At 39.7% G+C, this 17,091-nt stretch overlaps 9 protein-coding genes across 9 annotated transcripts in view; 5 read left to right on the top strand and 4 right to left on the bottom strand.

Annotated features, from left to right (window-relative positions):
• The first annotated feature begins 443 nt into the window (after positions 1 to 443).
• LOC130704009 (uncharacterized) lies at positions 444 to 2,559 on the top strand. Its single transcript, XM_057525481.2, has 6 exons — positions 444 to 500; positions 650 to 793; positions 853 to 1,079; positions 1,138 to 1,481; positions 1,541 to 1,682; positions 1,747 to 2,559. The coding sequence occupies exons 2-6, from the start codon at positions 735 to 737 to the stop codon at positions 1,854 to 1,856; spliced, it is 882 nt and encodes a 293-aa protein (XP_057381464.1). The 5' UTR covers positions 444 to 500; positions 650 to 734; the 3' UTR covers positions 1,857 to 2,559.
• Positions 2,224 to 3,725, bottom strand: LOC130704003 (uncharacterized). The gene is made up of 3 exons (XM_057525473.2): positions 2,876 to 3,725; positions 2,626 to 2,809; positions 2,224 to 2,554 (listed from the first exon to the last, which is right to left on the bottom strand). Exons 1-3 carry the CDS (start codon positions 3,723 to 3,725, stop codon positions 2,431 to 2,433), a joined length of 1,158 nt encoding a protein of 385 aa, XP_057381456.1. The 3' UTR covers positions 2,224 to 2,430.
• Positions 3,726 to 4,524: 799 nt separating this feature from the next.
• Positions 4,525 to 6,034, bottom strand: LOC130704012 (phospholipase A2-like). The gene is made up of 5 exons (XM_057525484.2): positions 5,658 to 6,034; positions 5,448 to 5,602; positions 5,217 to 5,376; positions 5,000 to 5,146; positions 4,525 to 4,930 (listed from the first exon to the last, which is right to left on the bottom strand). Exons 1-5 carry the CDS (start codon positions 5,819 to 5,821, stop codon positions 4,813 to 4,815), a joined length of 744 nt encoding a protein of 247 aa, XP_057381467.1. The 5' UTR covers positions 5,822 to 6,034; the 3' UTR covers positions 4,525 to 4,812.
• LOC130704004 (all trans-polyprenyl-diphosphate synthase PDSS2-like) overlaps positions 4,803 to 17,091 on the top strand; it is a 40,437-nt gene continuing 28,148 nt past the window's right edge. The window contains exons 1-7 of the mRNA XM_057525474.2: positions 4,803 to 4,938; positions 5,025 to 5,168; positions 7,340 to 7,658; positions 7,718 to 8,003; positions 8,083 to 8,198; positions 8,321 to 8,432; positions 8,493 to 8,724. Of these exons, the coding sequence (XP_057381457.1) occupies positions 5,150 to 5,168; positions 7,340 to 7,658; positions 7,718 to 8,003; positions 8,083 to 8,198; positions 8,321 to 8,432; positions 8,493 to 8,708 (1,068 nt within the window). The 5' untranslated portion in view covers positions 4,803 to 4,938; positions 5,025 to 5,149 and the 3' untranslated portion in view covers positions 8,709 to 8,724. The remainder of the gene's footprint in view (positions 4,939 to 5,024; positions 5,169 to 7,339; positions 7,659 to 7,717; positions 8,004 to 8,082; positions 8,199 to 8,320; positions 8,433 to 8,492; positions 8,725 to 17,091) is intronic.
• Positions 8,984 to 10,463, bottom strand: LOC130704010 (phospholipase A2 hemilipin-like). The gene is made up of 5 exons (XM_057525482.2): positions 10,074 to 10,463; positions 9,857 to 10,017; positions 9,627 to 9,786; positions 9,386 to 9,535; positions 8,984 to 9,318 (listed from the first exon to the last, which is right to left on the bottom strand). The coding sequence occupies exons 1-5, from the start codon at positions 10,235 to 10,237 to the stop codon at positions 9,090 to 9,092; spliced, it is 864 nt and encodes a 287-aa protein (XP_057381465.1). The 5' UTR covers positions 10,238 to 10,463; the 3' UTR covers positions 8,984 to 9,089.
• On the top strand, positions 11,084 to 11,934 carry LOC130704017 (mitochondrial import inner membrane translocase subunit Tim23-like). Its single transcript, XM_057525488.2, has 3 exons — positions 11,084 to 11,204; positions 11,265 to 11,514; positions 11,573 to 11,934. The coding sequence occupies exons 1-3, from the start codon at positions 11,171 to 11,173 to the stop codon at positions 11,847 to 11,849; spliced, it is 561 nt and encodes a 186-aa protein (XP_057381471.1). The 5' UTR covers positions 11,084 to 11,170; the 3' UTR covers positions 11,850 to 11,934.
• On the top strand, positions 12,208 to 13,112 carry LOC130704014 (ADP-ribosylation factor-like protein 6-interacting protein 4). The gene is made up of 3 exons (XM_057525486.2): positions 12,208 to 12,799; positions 12,862 to 12,912; positions 12,986 to 13,112. The coding sequence occupies exons 1-3, from the start codon at positions 12,297 to 12,299 to the stop codon at positions 13,083 to 13,085; spliced, it is 654 nt and encodes a 217-aa protein (XP_057381469.1). The 5' UTR covers positions 12,208 to 12,296; the 3' UTR covers positions 13,086 to 13,112.
• LOC130704015 (ADP-ribosylation factor-like protein 6-interacting protein 4) lies at positions 13,229 to 14,510 on the top strand. The gene is made up of 3 exons (XM_057525487.2): positions 13,229 to 14,175; positions 14,241 to 14,291; positions 14,352 to 14,510. The coding sequence occupies exons 1-3, from the start codon at positions 13,715 to 13,717 to the stop codon at positions 14,440 to 14,442; spliced, it is 603 nt and encodes a 200-aa protein (XP_057381470.1). The 5' UTR covers positions 13,229 to 13,714; the 3' UTR covers positions 14,443 to 14,510.
• Positions 14,626 to 16,140, bottom strand: LOC130704007 (vesicular integral-membrane protein VIP36-like). The gene is made up of 7 exons (XM_057525478.2): positions 15,880 to 16,140; positions 15,700 to 15,815; positions 15,417 to 15,614; positions 15,193 to 15,355; positions 14,959 to 15,131; positions 14,837 to 14,894; positions 14,626 to 14,777 (listed from the first exon to the last, which is right to left on the bottom strand). Exons 1-7 carry the CDS (start codon positions 15,983 to 15,985, stop codon positions 14,626 to 14,628), a joined length of 966 nt encoding a protein of 321 aa, XP_057381461.1. The 5' UTR covers positions 15,986 to 16,140.

Here is a 17,091-nt window from a genome sequence, read left to right on the forward strand (position 1 = left end):
ATCTATATGTATTAGGTTTTCACCTTTTTAATTTCCCCTCGTTTACGGTTAACTTTGTACGATTTCATTATTTTGTCTTTGTCATGTTTTTACTAAGCAGTTTCTTAAAATGGGAAAATAAATGAGCATAGCACAAAGCATCTGCGACAAACCCAAGTAGGCTACGTTAATTTGGTTTCGAGGAGGACCAGTGACTGTTCGCTAGCTGTACGTGTTTACATTTCGAAACAACTTTCAAAATAGTAATTTCCTCTTTACTTGCCTTTTTTGGAACGTTCGGCCTTAATTCCATTTGGCATCCAGTTTCGAATTTTAGCGTAAGAATTTTATTCATTTTAGGCGTTCCCATCAGTTAGTTTATTATTACTTATTTATTTATTTTTTCAGCTAGTGGCCGCCGTCTCGCAACGTCATCTCGTGAGCAAGGTTAGAAGCTTCCGTTGTGTTCGTTTGACGAATAACGAAAGGAACACTTCGGTTGCGAGAAATTGGGTCAAAATGTAAGTAATATTGTTTTTTTTTTATTCATTGACATTAATATTTCTGTTTACACAAAAAAACTAAGTAAGAAATAAAAATAAAACAACAACAACAAAAAGAAAAATAAATAACAAAATGCAGAATACGTCATCTTCCTTTTATTGTATAGCAAACCACTGCTTTGCTTCGGGAGGTTGGATTGAGCAAAAACCAACCACTTTCACTTTCGCAGAAATTAAGAGCATATCCGTAAAATGGGTGTAATTAAACGCTCAAAGTTCCTTCACATATCGCCTTTAGAGACTGGACCAGTGTAAGTTGCTTCTCAAATGACCATGTAATCAGTATTTGATGACAAGTCATCTATTTTAGTTTACCTGAAAATGATTCGCTGCCAGATTTGGCACCGCCAGAGAATCCCACACCTGCTGAAACTCTAACCCAACAAACTCAACATCAGCTTCCACCAGTCAGGGCTTCCAGACCAACATCGTGTTTTCCTAAACATTTGGTGGGAAAAAGCCGTCCCAGTCGCAAATCAGATAATGGACAAGAGAAGTTTCCAAAAGGACAGAAAAAGAGAAGACGTTATGAAAACAGTATGTCTGTCCTATTAGTTTTTTGGAATTCCTTTCTATCTCTGATTGTTCCTTCAAGATAAATTCTTGCTCAACTTGGCTGAGTCGGATGAAGACAAAAGGGCTGAACCAGGGTTTACTGAACCTCACTCAGTATTTACCATTTTACTGCAGGAGCCAGAAAAAATGGGGGCCTGGAATTCTTTTTTAAACCTTAGCGAAGATGATCAGTTGGCAATTATTGCCAATAATGAAATATTTGCTTATTTCAACAATGAGCCCATCCTGGATCAGGTGCCGTTGGCCGCCGTCGAAAAGATTGTCAGCTACCGTGAAAGACGCAGAAACATGACTGCTGAAGAGGCCTTCTGTACTTTGTGTCCTAAATTGAAATCTATTTTCACTAAACGTCATTTCCCTATGGTAATGTCGAACAAAAATACCTTTTATTAACATTTAATCATTGAGATTTATATTCTTAGGGAATGTTAGCACAATTGGAGAATGAAGTTCTTGATTTTTTCATGGACGCTCCTCAAGGAACATGCATTATCGAAAGGCAGTGCAGTTTTGATCGACTCATGCTCCACGCTGTTACGCGGTTCAACTTCCTCTGTTCGCAAAGTAAGTCAATTTCCTATCACCGCGTTCTTTAAATTTATAGTGTGGTTGTCTACTTACCATGAAGGTTTTACATCTGAAACCAATCGTCGAATGACACATATTCGGAATATTTGTCCGGATTTCATCCCACCTCCCATTTCCCTATCCGAGTACATCCGAAAGAAGCGCTGCTAGTCTATTGGTAGACAAGGCACGCAGTGGTCACAGGAAATACGTTTTCAGATGCAAACATTGACCTTATTTTAAAATCCCTACGCGTACAATGTTTTCCTCAGTTGATAGACCTCCCACCTTTATTTTTCGTTACTGGGTTTTCGTTTTTCAGAAATCAGTTTTACCGTAATTTATGTTGATTTAAAAGTAACATTACTTTGGGTCGTTTTTGGTTTGCACTTTAAAGTTAGGGTTCATTGACCATGGGAAGTGGCAATAGTTTTATGTGTCACCATTCATATTTTCTTTCTTTTTTTTTTTTTTTTTTTGTTTAGAGAGAAATCTTGTTTACTTTGTTTAATAGTAATGTTCAACACCAATAAGGAGGTCTTAAGAAAATAGAAATTTCAAACGTATTGGTGGTCGGGTACGTTTTCCTTTTCCACATTTTTATTAATAACAATTCAGTTTTTAAGGTAAAGATTTGAATAAATAATTGACCGGCTTTTCGAAAGCTGGGCAAAGAAAGAAGTCACGGCAATTTGGCGAAAGAAACATCCGATCACTTGGAGTTGCTTGTTCTTCTAAAAACATGTTAGTACTTCCACGCCGAACATTTGAAACTGGTACATTGCGCTTTGTCAGCGCCGTAAGTTGCTGCTTTTTGGAAAATGGCCATATTGTTCTGCATCGTATCTGGCACAAGCGCCGACAAGAACCTGGAGAACAAATATGTTGAAAAGGGCAACCAACATTTCTAAGATGGTAAAGAAAAACAATTCAATATTACGTAAGAACATAAGATTTTCCTGGAATTGATTTTGCGTAGGATCCAAGATCGCAAATGATGCGCTGCATGCATTCTTCTGTTTCCAGGACGGAACCATAGCCTTCCGCAATATCTAAGATATTCTTCTTCATATCGGTTATATTCAATTCACCAAACTTGCGTCCGTTAGTTGTGATGGTGAATCCTGAATTTTCAAAGGAAAATTGACCAACAATTTCGTTTGGCAGAATAGCAAATTTAAATCATTTACCCGAGAAGAGAATAGCTGCCAACGGGATGACCAGAGCAACTACAATCAGTGGCGTAAGTATCGACAGCCAAATTTTTTGTTCATTGGTTAGATGCTTGTTATTATCAGGCAACAAAGCAAACAGTGCTTCTTTATCCTTTTCAAGCATATCTTTGATAGACGGTCCTTTTTCTTTGCTCTCTTTAACTGGGACATAGTAGTAATACGGCCCTGGTGGACTTGGAGCAGGACCATAAGAAGGCGCCGGTGGATCGTAGGCCGGCGCTGGGGCAAAGTTGTAGGCTGGAGGAGCTGGTTCAGGATATGCCGGAGGAGCTGGTTCGGGGTAAGCTGGAGGAGCAGGTTCAGGATAGGCTGGAGGGGCGGGGGGCATGTAAGGCTGATAAGGTGATGGCGTAGGTGGAGGAACGTAAACTGGCGCTGGCGGAGGAGCGTATACCGGCGCTGGCGGAGGAGCGTATACCGGCGCTGGCGGAGGAGCATACACCGGCGCTGGCGGAGGAACATATACTGGCGCAGGTGGTGGCGTAATTGTTGTAGGTGCAACTGAAGTAGGAGCTGGAAGGGGATTAGGAGCTTGCGCTGGAGCCGGCCATTGCCGATCAACGTTATTGTGTTGAGCAACTACATCCCATTCATTTGCCTGCTGGAATCGTCTATTGTTGTCCATACTCGTGGCCCAATAGACCTGCGGTTTCCGTTCGGGTTCGCTCTGTCGTTGCTGTTGCTGCTGGAATTTCGGTTTGGGTTGCTGTTGCTGTGGCTGTTGCTGTTGCATCTCGACTCCGTGGAGAAACAACAGCAGTTGCACCAACATCACTACGTGCCATTTGTGATTACCCTTCCACATCTCCAAGGAAATATTCCCTATCCTGAAGAGAAAAACCTTCGGAAGCGCTTGCTACAGTAGTACAAACTCACCTCGTACTCCTACGCCTTATTTCGCTCTGTTAAAACAGGTAGATAATATTGAAAATCAATTGGCACTTGGTAATAATCATACATGTGATGGATTGCAGCTTGTTAGAACTCTAGAGCGACGCGATCCACCTGCATTGTTTTATATGACGGCGGGTAGAGTCCAACGAGGCGGAGCCTTGTTTATTAACGTCTCTTTGACCCGAGAGTGTGTAAAATGCAAGGTCTGATTACCGGATTGGAAGACAAAACAGCCGCCTTGATCATCATTATGCTGTTGTGTAGACTGTGTACGGCTGAAATGGGCTTAGTCGGTTGTGAGCTGAATAGTGAATTCACTCGAAAAATGTAGGCCATAGTGGAGACGTTGCACAGAGTCTTGTGAGGCATATCCGAATCGATCCGGATCGGGTACCGTAACGGAAGAAGGCTTTACCCGACTTCCGCATCTCGGTGTTGATGAGAAGCGAGCCCTTTATAGATGGGTCACGCATCGTACAGTACTAACTTGAGAAAATGAAGAGCCATGCCGTTCACTACTTCCTGCAGTTGCCAAACGACCCCAAATTTTACTGTACATCTTCTAATGTTTTCCTGTTTTGACCAGTTGCTAAAATCGATTCAACACCTGAAATTAGGTAAGATTGAACGGATTTGCTTTTCACTTCACTAGAAGTTCATCGTCCTCGTAATGTTACAATTTCGGTGTATTTACACACATTTAAGGTTCTCTACAAAATGAAATACTGCATTACTAACTAAATGTTTTCCTTTGAAAGGTCGAGGAGTCGAACGTGCTCTACTAGCCACTGCCAGATATTTCGGCAATGTTACGAAGTCGAAAACGTGATACAGACAGTTTCAAAAACATTTAGGTATGCTATGCAGTCATATTCAACGATTATTCAAATTTATGCATTGATTAATTAAAACTGCCCGATTATACAGAGTCGTAAAACACTACAAGCAGCGGACTTTCAGGAACTTTCATTGTGGTTCTAGTAATGTGTGTTGAGCTTTCAAAGGGAGCGATTCTCGTTCCTCGATTTTCTGAATGGCTGAGGACGAACAAAGCACCACCCACTTTCTGGATCCTCATTCTCATCCAAGTTTCGAAAATATTTGCGGTGTCGCCGCCTAGTATGGTCAGTAAAAACGATTTATTCGTGATGTGATACGATGAATTGGAGGAAAACTTTGTCTCACCTTGATTCTTGGTTTGAACAATCAGGAGTTTGCTGGTAGCAGGTGATGGCCGCAACGTTGAAATAAATTAAGCCCACCGGAAAACTTGCTTCGTCATTCGAGTTCAGCAAGCAATGACGTAGCTGGTCATCGCAGTGGCAATTGGATCTTATGCAAATTACGAGTAAAGGTAAGTCAAAATCATAATTAAAAGTAGTGCAATTAAGCAGACATATACTTGGTGAAGATCGAGTTGTTGCACAACCCATTTTTACAAGCTCCGGGGTTCATTTTGTCGCCACAGTTGTCGTGATCACGACAGCACGTGTCAGTAGCTACATGAGTCCCTAGGTCGTCGAAAGCATTGGCAACATTTCCTGGTCCACACCATTTGGTGCCTAGAGCGATACGAAATCATTTCTGCAGGGATGGTCTGGTTTTTTTTTCCATTTTCTGGCGTCATGATTACCTGGATAGATGAAATGTATGTCAACAGGATTTGATGTTGGATTAGCAGCCAGAAGTTGCCTCTGGCATTCGTCGAGAACTGCCGACCATTCCTGTTGATTAATCATCCGGATAGTTGGCCGATCCGGAAGGTTTTCGATAAATTGAATCTGGTTCCTAACGTAACATTCTTATAGAACTGAGACAAAAACGAAAGAATGTTTGAACCTACTTTTGACCGTAGATGTGACATGGCTCGTTAGGATCGCCTCTGACCAGCACAGCCCGTCTGCCGTAAGGATTTCCGTCAAAAATCAATAGCTCATCGGAATTCGTCCAGTTTGAAGTGGTTGCAAAGGTGATTTTTAAAAGCGATAAGACCACTATGAGCTTCATTGTTGTGCTAGGACCTTCGCTTTCCCCGCCAACCAAACGGCAATATGGTAGACCTGCGATTCCGAGTACTAGACAACGACTGGTGAAACTTTGATATTTGGTTGGGCCTCAAGACGGCTGGTTGGTATCAGGAAATGTCGGGAGATGTCAATCGGTGAATTCTTGAGAAAGAACCAGCCTATCGTCTTAAGATTAAAGCTAAAAAAGACGATGAGCAAGTAAAGCAAGAAACCAACGCTAATTCTCTTAACGTAGATACGAGAATAGAGATTACTTTAGCATTGTCCTATTTCCCCTTTGTATTCTTCGCTTGAGCTATATAGTGTGCATCACTTCCTCTACGTTCCCTTTAGAAATTAAATCTCGTACCAACCGTTCTCGTAGGCCCGATGGTACATGCACAGAAAAGAGAAAAGGATTTCCCAGAGAAGTCGTATCATCATTACGTTTTCGAAAACAACAGACTTGTATATCCGGAAAACCTGTTTGCCTGATCTAGTGCACTGGGTCACGAAGTTTCAGAGCGATGCGTCATTTCAACTGCTGTCAGTGCCCAAATCACAAGGATTTTTGGGATTTTCTCTCTTCACGTGAACTCAACTTTTGAGTATACTAGTAACCTTCCAATTGCGTCGACGTTTTTGTAGTGCTTTGCTAACCTTTAATTTTCGTTTATCAATAGAACTATCACTTGGTTGTCATTTTTTAAAGGAAAGTAAAAACAAAAATGGAGCTGTGCTTAAATTACAGTCAATGATTTCTTTCTTTCAAGGAAAAAAACATCAACTGGAAATCGTTTGATTCGCTTGGAAACAAGCTGTTGCCAACGAAGGATTAAGGTTTCTTGTCTGCTCACTTGTTTTATGTCCCATACAAATCCCATTATCTTGTGAGTTTTTTTGGTTAGTGTCAGTTTATTTCCAAAACCATGCCCCATCGAACTATTTAAGTATAAACAGTTTACAAAAACAGACGAAGAGAAATGTGAAGATATGTATAGTAATTTTGAAAAGAAAACTCACCAACTAGTTCCAAAACCGGTTGGCATCTATCCAGCGCACTAGGTCATTTTATACACTTTATGTGTATGCTGCTAACAGCATCGCGTCGAAAGCGTTCGAGGAAGTTGTTGGATTGGTTATGTTTAATAAGAACAGGTGGTATTTCTTGGGGAGAGAAATTTTGAGTTAAAGCAGTACGCACACATCTTAGAAGGGATTAGTTGCGTACTTCTGTCAAGTCTATGTATTGTTGCGGAGCTGTTTGACCAATTTCGATCACTCATTGCGCACGTTACCGTAGGCATCTAATCAAGTTTTCCATCGTCAACTTTAAGTTTAAAAAAAAAAAAAAGTCGTGGTTTGCTTTCATGTGCGTTGTGTTAATCGAGGTTATTTTAAATGTTATCGTGATCTATGAACGTTGTAATGTATTTCTGTCAACAGATGGTGTCCATGTTTGATTGTTTAGATTTGCAGACGACTCAATAACTGATATTGTTCATTGACTGTATTTCAGGAAATATCCACCTGATAGAGCTGTACCTTTTATTAAAAAAAAAAGAAGACATGGTACCCAGAAGTTGTTTGATTCGCTGGAAAGCACTTCATCTGGGTTCCCGTATTCACCCTGCAGTTAGCTTCTCCAGAAGTTTATTTGCAAGTACCCAAGTGCATCAAACAAGTTGGGTACAAGCCGTTTCAAATGCAGAAAAAGTAGTGGGCTTTCCTACATCCCTCCTTAGTCTGCGAAGCGTTGCAAACGATGAAATTTCTAATATTGCGGTATACTTAAAAAAGCTTATTGGGACCGGACATCCACTCATTGCCACTGCCAAGTAAATTCCTGGCATGCTCTATCATCTGACGTCTACTTTTAATTCATATGCTTTCTCAGAAATTTGGTGTATTCCAAAGATAAGACCCATCAAACCAGAGGCTTGTTGGTTTTGCTTATGTCAAAGGCAGCAAAAAAGGAGTCTGGTCAAGACATTTTGCCTCAACAAAGAACCCTTGCAGAAATCACAGAATTGGTCTATACAGCTCATGTAATTCACGGTGGAGTAATAAATCTTAACACACCAAATGCTAACCTAGAGATGGGTAACAAAATGGCAGTTTTATGTGGCGACTTCTTTCTAGCCCATTCTTGTGTGCAGTTAGCAACCATACAAAATCTGAAGGTATTATTTTTTTTTCCTTTCTAATTTAAAACTGAGTTTCTGTGAAAGAACTAAATTCCATTGATACTGCCTGCTGTAGATTGTAGAGCTGATTGCACAGGCAATAACAGACTATAGTACTTCTGAATTCATAGATGTAGTTGCAAATGAAAATGATTCTGCATTGGATAGGTGGAATCAGCAAACGAAATTAAGGTAAATCAGCATTACTATAAAGCACATGGCTAAACAGGATCCTATAAAAGTGCAAATGTTTTTTTTTTGTTTTTTTTTTTTGTTTTTTTTGTTTTTTTTGTTTTTTTTGTTTTTTTTTACAGATATGGTTCTCTAATATCCCATGCTTGCCAGGCAACACTCATTCTCGGAAATAACGCAGAACTCGCCGAAGCTGGAAAATCTTTTGGTATGGAGATCGCATTAGCTTGGCAGGTAAAAAGGCTAGTTTTCCTCAAACCCCAACCCATTTTACTGTATTTAAGTGGATTATAGGCGAACATTGAAATCCAGACCTACCAAAGCAGTGAAAATAGAGCTGATCATGTTCTGTCCAAGTTGTTTCCGGAAACTTCATTTGTAGAGGTTGTATCAAATTTTCAAGCTGTACGTGATAAGCACGTCGATGCAACATTGAAAATATTGACCGCATTTCCGCAGAATGATGCCACCATTGCCCTGGGTAATATTGTAAGGGCACTCAAGTATTGATTGTGCTTTGACTTTAGTAATACTACTCGTTTTGTACTATATATGTTCGTCGGCTAATATCTGTTACATCCTGTTATTGAATAGCGTTTACCTCCAAATTGATTTTGAGTTACTAAAATGGATTTTTTATATTTCACTTTATGTACCACAACCGCGGCCCCTAATTTTTTTTTATTTACGACCCCCCCCCCTTACTTCTCCCCCCGTAGAAATAGATGACCTGACATCTCCTACCACAAAAGTGACAAGGCCAAAAAGATCAATATTCCCACGTGTAAAAACTACAAGGCGTTGAAATTTTGTTAGGCTTTAAAAAGAGGTCCCCTCAGCTAGTTTATTTTCCAGTTGTGACAAAAAATGGCCTTGGTTTCTATCTGGCGATCATTTTCCGGCACGTACCGACAATGAAGGTCCAGCGACTTGCTTTACCCTTATTGTGACATCGCTCATCGAGGAAATCACATGCCGAAAGATCCCATCGGTCTGGCTCCGCCGGAACATCACTGATTTTTTAAAGGGCTGCGGCGGAATGAAACACCACCCATATTGCGAATTTGTTTGCCTTGCCTGATATTGCCGTTTCCGTCGCCTAGTTAGCTCGATGGGTTCCCTGTACAATGCACAACAGATTTTTTATTTTTTGTTCCTTTGTTGGGAACCTTCTATAATGTTATTACCTGAATACTTTATTCACGCAATCGGGGGTTTGCCGATAGCAACTAATAGCACCTACGTCGAAGTAGAGGAAACCCACAGGAATGCTGGCCGGGTCATTCGCTGCATTGAGCAAGCATTGGCGAAATCGGTCGTCGCAGTCGCAGTGTGATCTTACAGGTTTCAAAGTTTTTAGTATCGGAAGAGTTAAGTATAAAAATCTTTAGTTCTCTAAAAATTAACCACTATCATTAGAAAACGTACTTGGTGAAGACAGAAGTGTTACATAAACCATATTTGCAAGTTCCAGGCTTCATAGTGTCTTGACAAAAATCGTGATCACGACAGCACATGTCGGTGGCGACGTGTGGACCTAGGTCGTCAAAGTTACTGGCAACGTCTCCGGTCCCGCACCATCTGGTACCTGGTAATCCCAAAATCATCATTAAACATCGTCATTTAACGTATTTGCATAAAGAAATTTCAATAATAACCTGGGAAAATGAAATCCAGCTGGTTGCTTGGTCCAGTCGGTTTCTGGTTCAGAGATAGCAAGCGTTGTTGGCATTCGGTGGCGACTGCCAACCATTCCTGTTGATTGATCGTTCGTAGAGTTGGGCCATCTGGAAGATTTTCAATAACCTGAATGGGGTTACTAAAACGAAACATCATCTCCGAGTTTTTGTGGTTTGGAATTGAAAGTTGAAATACTTGTGACCGTAGATTCGACAGGGTTCGTTTGGATCACTGTTCACGAGTACGGCTCGTCTGCTGCGAGGATGCTCATCGAATATCAGGAGTTCGCCTGTGGTTGTTAAATTTCCAGCAATTGCAAGAATTGCTTGTAGAAGAACCAAAAACAGGAGGCATATCATTCTTCCCTCTGTGGTATCCTAGCCAAAACTGCGTTGTGAGGCCACTAAATATTTGAAAACGACTGACGAACATTTGAAGAAGTTGGTCGCCGTCGTCAGGTCGTCCAGCTTGTTGTGGGGAATATAGATGACCTGCTTCTGATCTTGCCGCTTTTTAAAGCATGTATTTTGTGTTGGCTACGTACAGTTCTCTCTCGGGAACCCTTCGCATTGTCTTGATTTAGCCGGTGAAACATATTGCTGGAAAATAAAGCTACCTGGTTTGAAAGATAGGGACCTTTTTTAAAAAATAATAACCAGAAAGTAATAATAAAAAACAAAAATAAAGATATAAAAATGAAGTAAAGCAATAAAAATAGTAACCAGTTTTAAGTTGTGTTATTTGTCTTCTGCCTTCACAAAAGCTATTGGGCAAGCCCAGCATTAGTTGGAAGCTGGTGTGAAGTATTAGTACAGGCAGGTACAGCCAAAGTGAAACACAATTTCGGAGATGAACTGATTGCAACAGCTCAGTTATTGCATGACCTCTAGTATAAATTGCATTCATAGCCTACGTGACTTACCCTTCGGGGAACTCCTATACAAAATTTATTTCAAAAGCAGTTTCCAGCAGTTTCCATGTCGCATGTTTCATTTGTTGGGTGTAAAGCTGTGAGACTGTGACGTCAAAGGTAATCGTGGTATTGCTTTATTTCGATTTCCAAAAAATCTCAAAATAGGAAGTTCACTTTGAAAACAAGTAAAACTGGAAAAAATGAGAGAAATAAGAATTCCTTTTTTTATAGTTGTAATTCGGTAATTCAAAACAACCATTTTGACGATTCTGGCAATGTGTATTACGATAATATTCTGCAGACGACCCACGTTTGATAAAAACCTTGGCAACTTGGAATCCTAACATTTAAAACAAGTTCAATTAGTTTGTTTTAAAAAATGGATTCAAGACAGAATGATTTTAATTCATCAGGTATGCTTAATATGACTTTCGTTTGTATGGATTTTACTGCTAAAATCGTCAACTTGTCAGTGTATTCTAACAGAAATTTGGCTCCACTTTCTCCGTATCTGAATTTTGACCCATCGTACTTGAAAAGCAGCCAACCGGAATTTATCTTCCCCGAAGGAGCTAGTCGAAATAGAGGACGATTTGAATTAGCATTTTCTACTATTGGTGGAATGTGTATGGCTGGTGGAGCTATTGGAGGTGTCTCAGGGCTTTTACAGGGAATTAGAGACACTTCTGCTGCTGGTCACACAGGAAAGCTTCGCAGGACCCAGTATGGTTCTACATTTTTTTTATGATTTTCAATCTGTAACTCAATATTTTATTTTTAGATTGATTAATTATGTAATGAAGCAGGGAGCTAGTTCAGCCAATACTCTTGGAGTGGTTGCTGTTATGTACAGTGCATTTGGAGTGGGCCTATCTAAGTTAAGAGATGCAGAAGATGAATTTAATACATTAGCAGCTGCTTCAGCTACAGGTTTATTATACAAGTCAACTTCAGGCCTGAAGAGCTGTTTGAAAGGTGGAGCAAGTGGTCTAGCTCTTGCGTTGGTGTATTGTGCATTCACATCCAGAGAAAAAATCACTAACTGGACTAGCAGTTAATTTTTATATGTTTGAACTATCTACATGTCCCTTCATCTAGTATGAACTGTAAAGTTATCCAATAAACATTAGTCTTTTTTGTTAACATGTGATAGCAAACTCGAAGTTCGGTTTTGATTTTAAATAATGCAATGTTCCGTCAGCATGCAGGCCCGTTCATTTACTTGTTGGTCACAGTTTTTACCTGTTTATCTTCAACCAGACCCGATTAGCCAATTGTTAGGGCGGATCGGGGCGGGCGAATTGATCTCGGCGCTCAGCCGCCAAGTCGTAATGGTGGGTTTCAGAAACTTTGGTTGCCAAACCCAACAGTTCATGAAATAAGTTTACCCACATCGCCACATGGAAATTGTCGCTATTTCGTCGTGCATTCACTAAACCGAAAAAAGGAAGTAAAAAGCAGTCATCTTGCGAAAAAAGAGTTTTCTGTCGGGGATCTTTGGCACAATGGACACATTAAGTGGAAAATTGTTGGCTGAAAAAGTTCTAGTTTCAAAATCTGGTCGGGAAAGTAAACCTAAGAATAAGAAAATAAAAAAAAGTAAAAAATCTTCTAAAGATAAAACGTCAAAAAAACGTAATTCTAAGAAGAAAAAACGTAAACGTCAGATTTCAAGCTCTTCCAGTTCGTCCGATTCTTCTGCCATATCTAGTAGCAGTTCAGAATCAAGTGGAGATGAAAAAGCAAAAAAACGGAAGAAAAAAAGTAAGAAGACTAAAGCAAAAAGGCAGAGAGCCAAGTTAGAAGCTAGCAATTCAAAAGCCATCATTGAGAAAACACCAGTGATCATAGCTACCCAAGTAGTTAAATTAGTGATTCCAGAGGCAGATGTTGGGCCACACATTGACCTAAAATCGTCAAAGATTAGAGCTCCCATGACAAAAGAAGAATATGAAAAACAACAAAGCACTTTAAAATGGATAACAGATCCAGAAACTGGAACAAAAAGGTGAAAAATATAACTTGAACAATCTTTGAGCAGTTAAAAATTATGTTGTGAACCACATTTAGGCTTATTCGTGGCAGTGGAGAGATTGTGGAAGAAATGGTCAGCAAAGAGAGGTCATTTTTTATCACATTATTTTATTGTTAGAAAAAATAGTAAATTTTTGCTTGTTTTTTTTTGCCTTCTAAGGCCGCAAACGATGAAACCAACCCCTAGTACACTGTTTGCTGCAGATGGTAACTATTTCCAGCCTCAGAGTACTATGAAAGCAAGATCCAATTACGATTGATAATTAAATTTCAATTTTACATCGAAATGAGCCATCTGCGTAATTTTTTCTATTTATTTATGCTATCAAATTTATCCAACAGGGCGGGGCGGGGCTGAATTTTCAGGTCTCCCCGATAGCCCCGATGCCATTTTAAAAATGGCGGATTCGATGCGTCATTAAAAAAAAAATTCAATGACATCGAATTTTGATTCGTTAGCCAGAAGATTGATTACACTGAAGTACACAATCGATTGCTTAAATTCGAGGCGCTTCACCCCGATTAGACACCCTGATTGAAACCCGAATGAATTCGAGGCGAAAAATGGGCTAAATCAATCTTAAATTCCAATTTTTTATGTTTAAAATTTACGATGTTTAGACGGACTACGTTTTTGGCAAAGGCAGCTAGTGTTTTGTGCCTAGTGCAGTCATGCCGTCATGCAATAATAGTTGGTTGAGTAATTTGAGTAGTTCGCCTAGTCATTGCAGTTGCGGAGAAACTTGTTGCCAAACCCAATTTGTTAGCAACGTAAACATTGTTTTCAAAACATGCCCGGAAGCCTTTGCAGAACAAACTTGGTTGCCGAAGAACACAAGCTTTCCTGAATTGTAAACTTTAAAACCATTGTTGTGTGTACGTCAAAGCAATGGATGGAGCTATAGTGGAGAGATCTCGATCTTCCAAGTGTAGTATGGATAGTAAAATAAGAAAGAAAAAAGGAAAGAAAGATAAAAAAACATCTCGAAAAAAGCATTCCAAAAAGAGCAGCCGTAAACGTCATGTCTCTAGTTCTTCGGAATCTTCTAGCAGCTCGAGCTGTAGCTCAGAATCAAGTAAAGAAGAGAAAGCAAAGAAAAGGAAGAAAAGGAGTAAAAAACACAAATCAAAGAAAGTGAAAGCAAATCAAGAAACTCTTAATAGCCAAGCTGTAGTGGAGAAAAAACCATTAACTGTACCTGTGCATACAGTGAAACTACCTATACCAGATGTTGGACCACATGTTGATTTAAATTCATCGAAAAGTAGAGCCCCTATGACTAAAGAAGAATATGAAAAACAACAAAATACACTGAGAAGGATAGTAGATCCTGAAACTGGGAGGAAAAGGTAAAGCAACACAAATGAAAGACAATGTTTTAAAGCAATGTCATACAAAAATCTAATGTCTTTAGACTGATCCGTGGAAGTGGCGAAATTGTAGAAGAGATCGTCAGTAGAGAAAGGTAAATATAAAATTTACAATGTAATTTGTTTGTTGGAAACAATCTTGACTTCTTTTGCAGGCATCAAGCTATTAACAGAAAAGCAACAATTGCAGATGGTAACTTTTTCCAGGCTCAAGCCAACTTGAAAGCTAGATCGTCTTATGACTGAGGGTTTGTTTTCTTCTCACATAAGATGGATAACACAATTGCCTTAATTACATGACACAATTGAACAAAGATTTTACTCACACCCACAATTTATTTATTCAGTCAATACCTTGAGCACACAAAATGAACACTTTAAAGCACAAAAATAGGGATTTTAACATTATGAGACAACAGAATTTGTAACCTAGTAAAACCTCTTTCTTGACTGTTCCTGTTGTCTCTGATAGAAAATTATTCCCAATACTATGCAAACAAATACCCCTAAAACACCAAGAAGCATTAACAAGAAAAGTTTAACACCTCCAAGGGAAGACGGCTTTGGGTCATCGACGTGATCTAGAGGTAAACGCACATTTAAAAAAATGTAATATAAGAAAATAGTTTAGTATTGGTACCTCTGGGAGGTTCAAACGATTGGGCAGCTGGTTGAATATTTGAACGATCTTCTGTAACCTGCATGCAGTAGTATTCGCGTTAACAATGAAAGAAAACGGAATCCATTAACCATGCTACTCACCGAATCCGTCAAGGAATCATCGAGCTCGTAGAGTTTCACTGAAATAATGTCATGGTTATCAGACAAATCACCAGTCGTTGCCGACATACCAAAATAATATCCTGTCGGTAATCTCACACCATCGACTGTAAAACATGGTTTCCAGCCGGATTTGTTATCGATATCTGTTGAAACTGCAGAGGAAAAATTTAAATTTGAAAAGAGAAGTTTTAAACTCTGAATTACTTTCAGTACCTGTGAGCTTGTCATTTTCATATCTGATTGCCAAATATGTTTCGTGTTCCACATTTCTAAACCTTGCCTCACATCCTGCTAACTGAGTGTGTGTCCCATCTCGATCATGGTCATAATAAAGCGTTCCATTGTTGACCATAGCAGAAATGTAAGGATGGGCATGCTATCGATCACAATACCAATATTTATATTCACTTTATATTACTGAGTAAGAAATGTTTTACATTATGAGGGCCATTATGATTGCTGTATGTGTCCAAAATTATGGCAAGGCCATGAAAGTAATCTTTGGATCCAAAGACAGGACCCTTAACCATCCTATCACGAGCATACCAAATGGCCAAGCCATCTCCAAAGAGATCTTTCCCATGACCATGCACTTTAAACTGAACTTGGATTTCCCAGTTCCTAGATTTACAGGGCTAAGATGACACAAAACACAGAAACAAATAAATTTAATGAGTGAGAAAGTTGTTTTTTAAATATGTAAATGGAAAGACTGTTCACCACTATATTCCAAATTGCACCACTTTTACTCTGCAGGTCAGATGTTAACCTGATATAGTTCGAAGTAACCACAGTGCTGCCTAGAAAATCCCAGAATGGCATGGAGAGCCCTGACCCTACATGGCCACAAAGGTGACGATAACTTATTGCACAGAAAAATATTTTTGGTTAAAAACTTGCCTGTATAAGGTTTCATAAGCGAATGTTCTCTCTTCAGGTAGTCATTAGTGTTCCACTCGCATTTTACCATACATAAAAACAGTAACAGGAGATACGAAGAATCCATTGTCAACACAGAGAACTATTCGTTTGGAAGTTAATCGCAACGGAGATGCGGGAAGTAGAAAAGATCTTGTTTAAAAGTTACACGCCGACAGATTTCGTTTAGCCGAGTTTACTACACAATTACGCGCATAGGTGCTAGGTGGCATAGGTCGATAGGTGTCACTTTGAAATCGTAGGAGGAGCCTATGTTTGGGCCAGAAGGGAAAGTGCGGATGCGGACTGAGTAAACTGCCGATGTTAAGGTGTGGACTGGCGCCCCAAAAGTGCCACCAAATCGACGGGTTATATTTCCAAGCCTCCTTTTTTGTAGTTTGCTTTTTTATTAAAACTTAGTGTTTCTTATTATGCCTGGACTATCGGTAAAGTAAAACTGGGCTGCTTGCGAAATTTTCCAAGCCAATCCACACCTGAAAATCCGCAGATTACCCATTTCGAAGTCGTTGGAAAATATGGGCCAGTTGTAAATGTGGCATCGAGCCAGAAGAGGCTTCGGATCAGGGACTTTGACTCTTGCCTTAAAACCACGTTAAAACCAAGTTGTCGTGCACTCGTGGTGGAGCAATGAGACCCCGTTACTTTGTTAGAACTTGAAGGAGCATACCATTTGCCCATTATACTGGTTAAATTCATATTTTGAACTTATCGATGATAGCAATGATTCGCAATGTTATCTGACATTTTAAAGAATCGAGTTGGAAAAGTTCAGAATATCGGAAATGCCCGTACGAAAGCGTGATGTAAGCAGAAGGCGCCATTTCCACATGCACGGTGAATCAAAGAAACAAAGGTTAAACATACAGGTAATAATTCTGCATCAACATTTATCGTCATATGAAAGTGTAATCTATGATCTTCGTGCATGTGGGTGCAATAGAAACGAGTAAATCTGTCCGTCTTCCAAACATTCGTGTTTCAGTGCTAGAATCCTTTTACAGATGGCATGGTGAAACTCGTTTGCTTTGCGCGGGCGTGAAAAGAGAGTCCATCAGGACGGGGTTGATGTTGGAAGAGAAAGAGTAAAGTGAACAGAGACAAGAGTGGCAGCTTGAGAAGGGTAGTGAACGAGAAGCAGCGGAAATAGTGAACTCAGGTTTGGCTTTGTCGCTC

This window comes from Daphnia carinata, chromosome 8 (genome assembly GCF_022539665.2).
Source record: "Daphnia carinata strain CSIRO-1 chromosome 8, CSIRO_AGI_Dcar_HiC_V3, whole genome shotgun sequence".
NCBI lineage: Eukaryota > Metazoa > Arthropoda > Branchiopoda > Diplostraca > Daphniidae > Daphnia > Daphnia carinata.

Coding starts and splice junctions, on each gene's coding strand:
- LOC130704010 (XM_057525482.2), bottom strand. CDS start 10,237: ATGATATGCCTCCTGTTTTTGGTTCTTCTACAAGCAATTCTTGCAATT. Junction 9,787..9,856: donor GCTGGATTTCATTTTCCCAG/GTTATTATTGAA, acceptor TGGGATTACCAG/GTACCAGATGGTGCGGGACC. Junction 9,536..9,626: donor AACACTTCTGTCTTCACCAA/GTACGTTTTCTA, acceptor GAAACCTGTAAG/ATCACACTGCGACTGCGACG.
- LOC130704003 (XM_057525473.2), bottom strand. CDS start 3,725: ATGTGGAAGGGTAATCACAAATGGCACGTAGTGATGTTGGTGCAACTG. Junction 2,810..2,875: donor GGCAGCTATTCTCTTCTCGG/GTAAATGATTTA, acceptor TTGAAAATTCAG/GATTCACCATCACAACTAAC. Junction 2,555..2,625: donor GGAAAATCTTATGTTCTTAC/GTAATATTGAAT, acceptor TTTGTTCTCCAG/GTTCTTGTCGGCGCTTGTGC.
- LOC130704012 (XM_057525484.2), bottom strand. CDS start 5,821: ATGAAGCTCATAGTGGTCTTATCGCTTTTAAAAATCACCTTTGCAACC. Junction 5,603..5,657: donor TGTCACATCTACGGTCAAAA/GTAGGTTCAAAC, acceptor ATGTTACGTTAG/GAACCAGATTCAATTTATCG. Junction 5,147..5,216: donor AACAACTCGATCTTCACCAA/GTATATGTCTGC, acceptor AATTTGCATAAG/ATCCAATTGCCACTGCGATG.
- LOC130704015 (XM_057525487.2), top strand. CDS start 13,715: ATGGATGGAGCTATAGTGGAGAGATCTCGATCTTCCAAGTGTAGTATG. Junction 14,176..14,240: donor CCTGAAACTGGGAGGAAAAG/GTAAAGCAACAC, acceptor TAATGTCTTTAG/ACTGATCCGTGGAAGTGGCG. Junction 14,292..14,351: donor GAGATCGTCAGTAGAGAAAG/GTAAATATAAAA, acceptor CTTCTTTTGCAG/GCATCAAGCTATTAACAGAA.
- LOC130704017 (XM_057525488.2), top strand. CDS start 11,171: ATGGATTCAAGACAGAATGATTTTAATTCATCAG. Junction 11,205..11,264: donor GAATGATTTTAATTCATCAG/GTATGCTTAATA, acceptor TCAACTTGTCAG/TGTATTCTAACAGAAATTTG. Junction 11,515..11,572: donor GGAAAGCTTCGCAGGACCCA/GTATGGTTCTAC, acceptor TTTTATTTTTAG/ATTGATTAATTATGTAATGA.
- LOC130704014 (XM_057525486.2), top strand. CDS start 12,297: ATGGACACATTAAGTGGAAAATTGTTGGCTGAAAAAGTTCTAGTTTCA. Junction 12,800..12,861: donor CCAGAAACTGGAACAAAAAG/GTGAAAAATATA, acceptor AACCACATTTAG/GCTTATTCGTGGCAGTGGAG. Junction 12,913..12,985: donor GAAATGGTCAGCAAAGAGAG/GTCATTTTTTAT, acceptor TTGCCTTCTAAG/GCCGCAAACGATGAAACCAA.
- LOC130704009 (XM_057525481.2), top strand. CDS start 735: ATGGGTGTAATTAAACGCTCAAAGTTCCTTCACATATCGCCTTTAGAG. Junction 794..852: donor CCTTTAGAGACTGGACCAGT/GTAAGTTGCTTC, acceptor CATCTATTTTAG/TTTACCTGAAAATGATTCGC. Junction 1,080..1,137: donor GAGAAGACGTTATGAAAACA/GTATGTCTGTCC, acceptor TGTTCCTTCAAG/ATAAATTCTTGCTCAACTTG.
- LOC130704007 (XM_057525478.2), bottom strand. CDS start 15,985: ATGGATTCTTCGTATCTCCTGTTACTGTTTTTATGTATGGTAAAATGC. Junction 15,356..15,416: donor ATCATAATGGCCCTCATAAT/GTAAAACATTTC, acceptor TGTGATCGATAG/CATGCCCATCCTTACATTTC. Junction 14,895..14,958: donor ATGATTCCTTGACGGATTCG/GTGAGTAGCATG, acceptor TACTGCATGCAG/GTTACAGAAGATCGTTCAAA.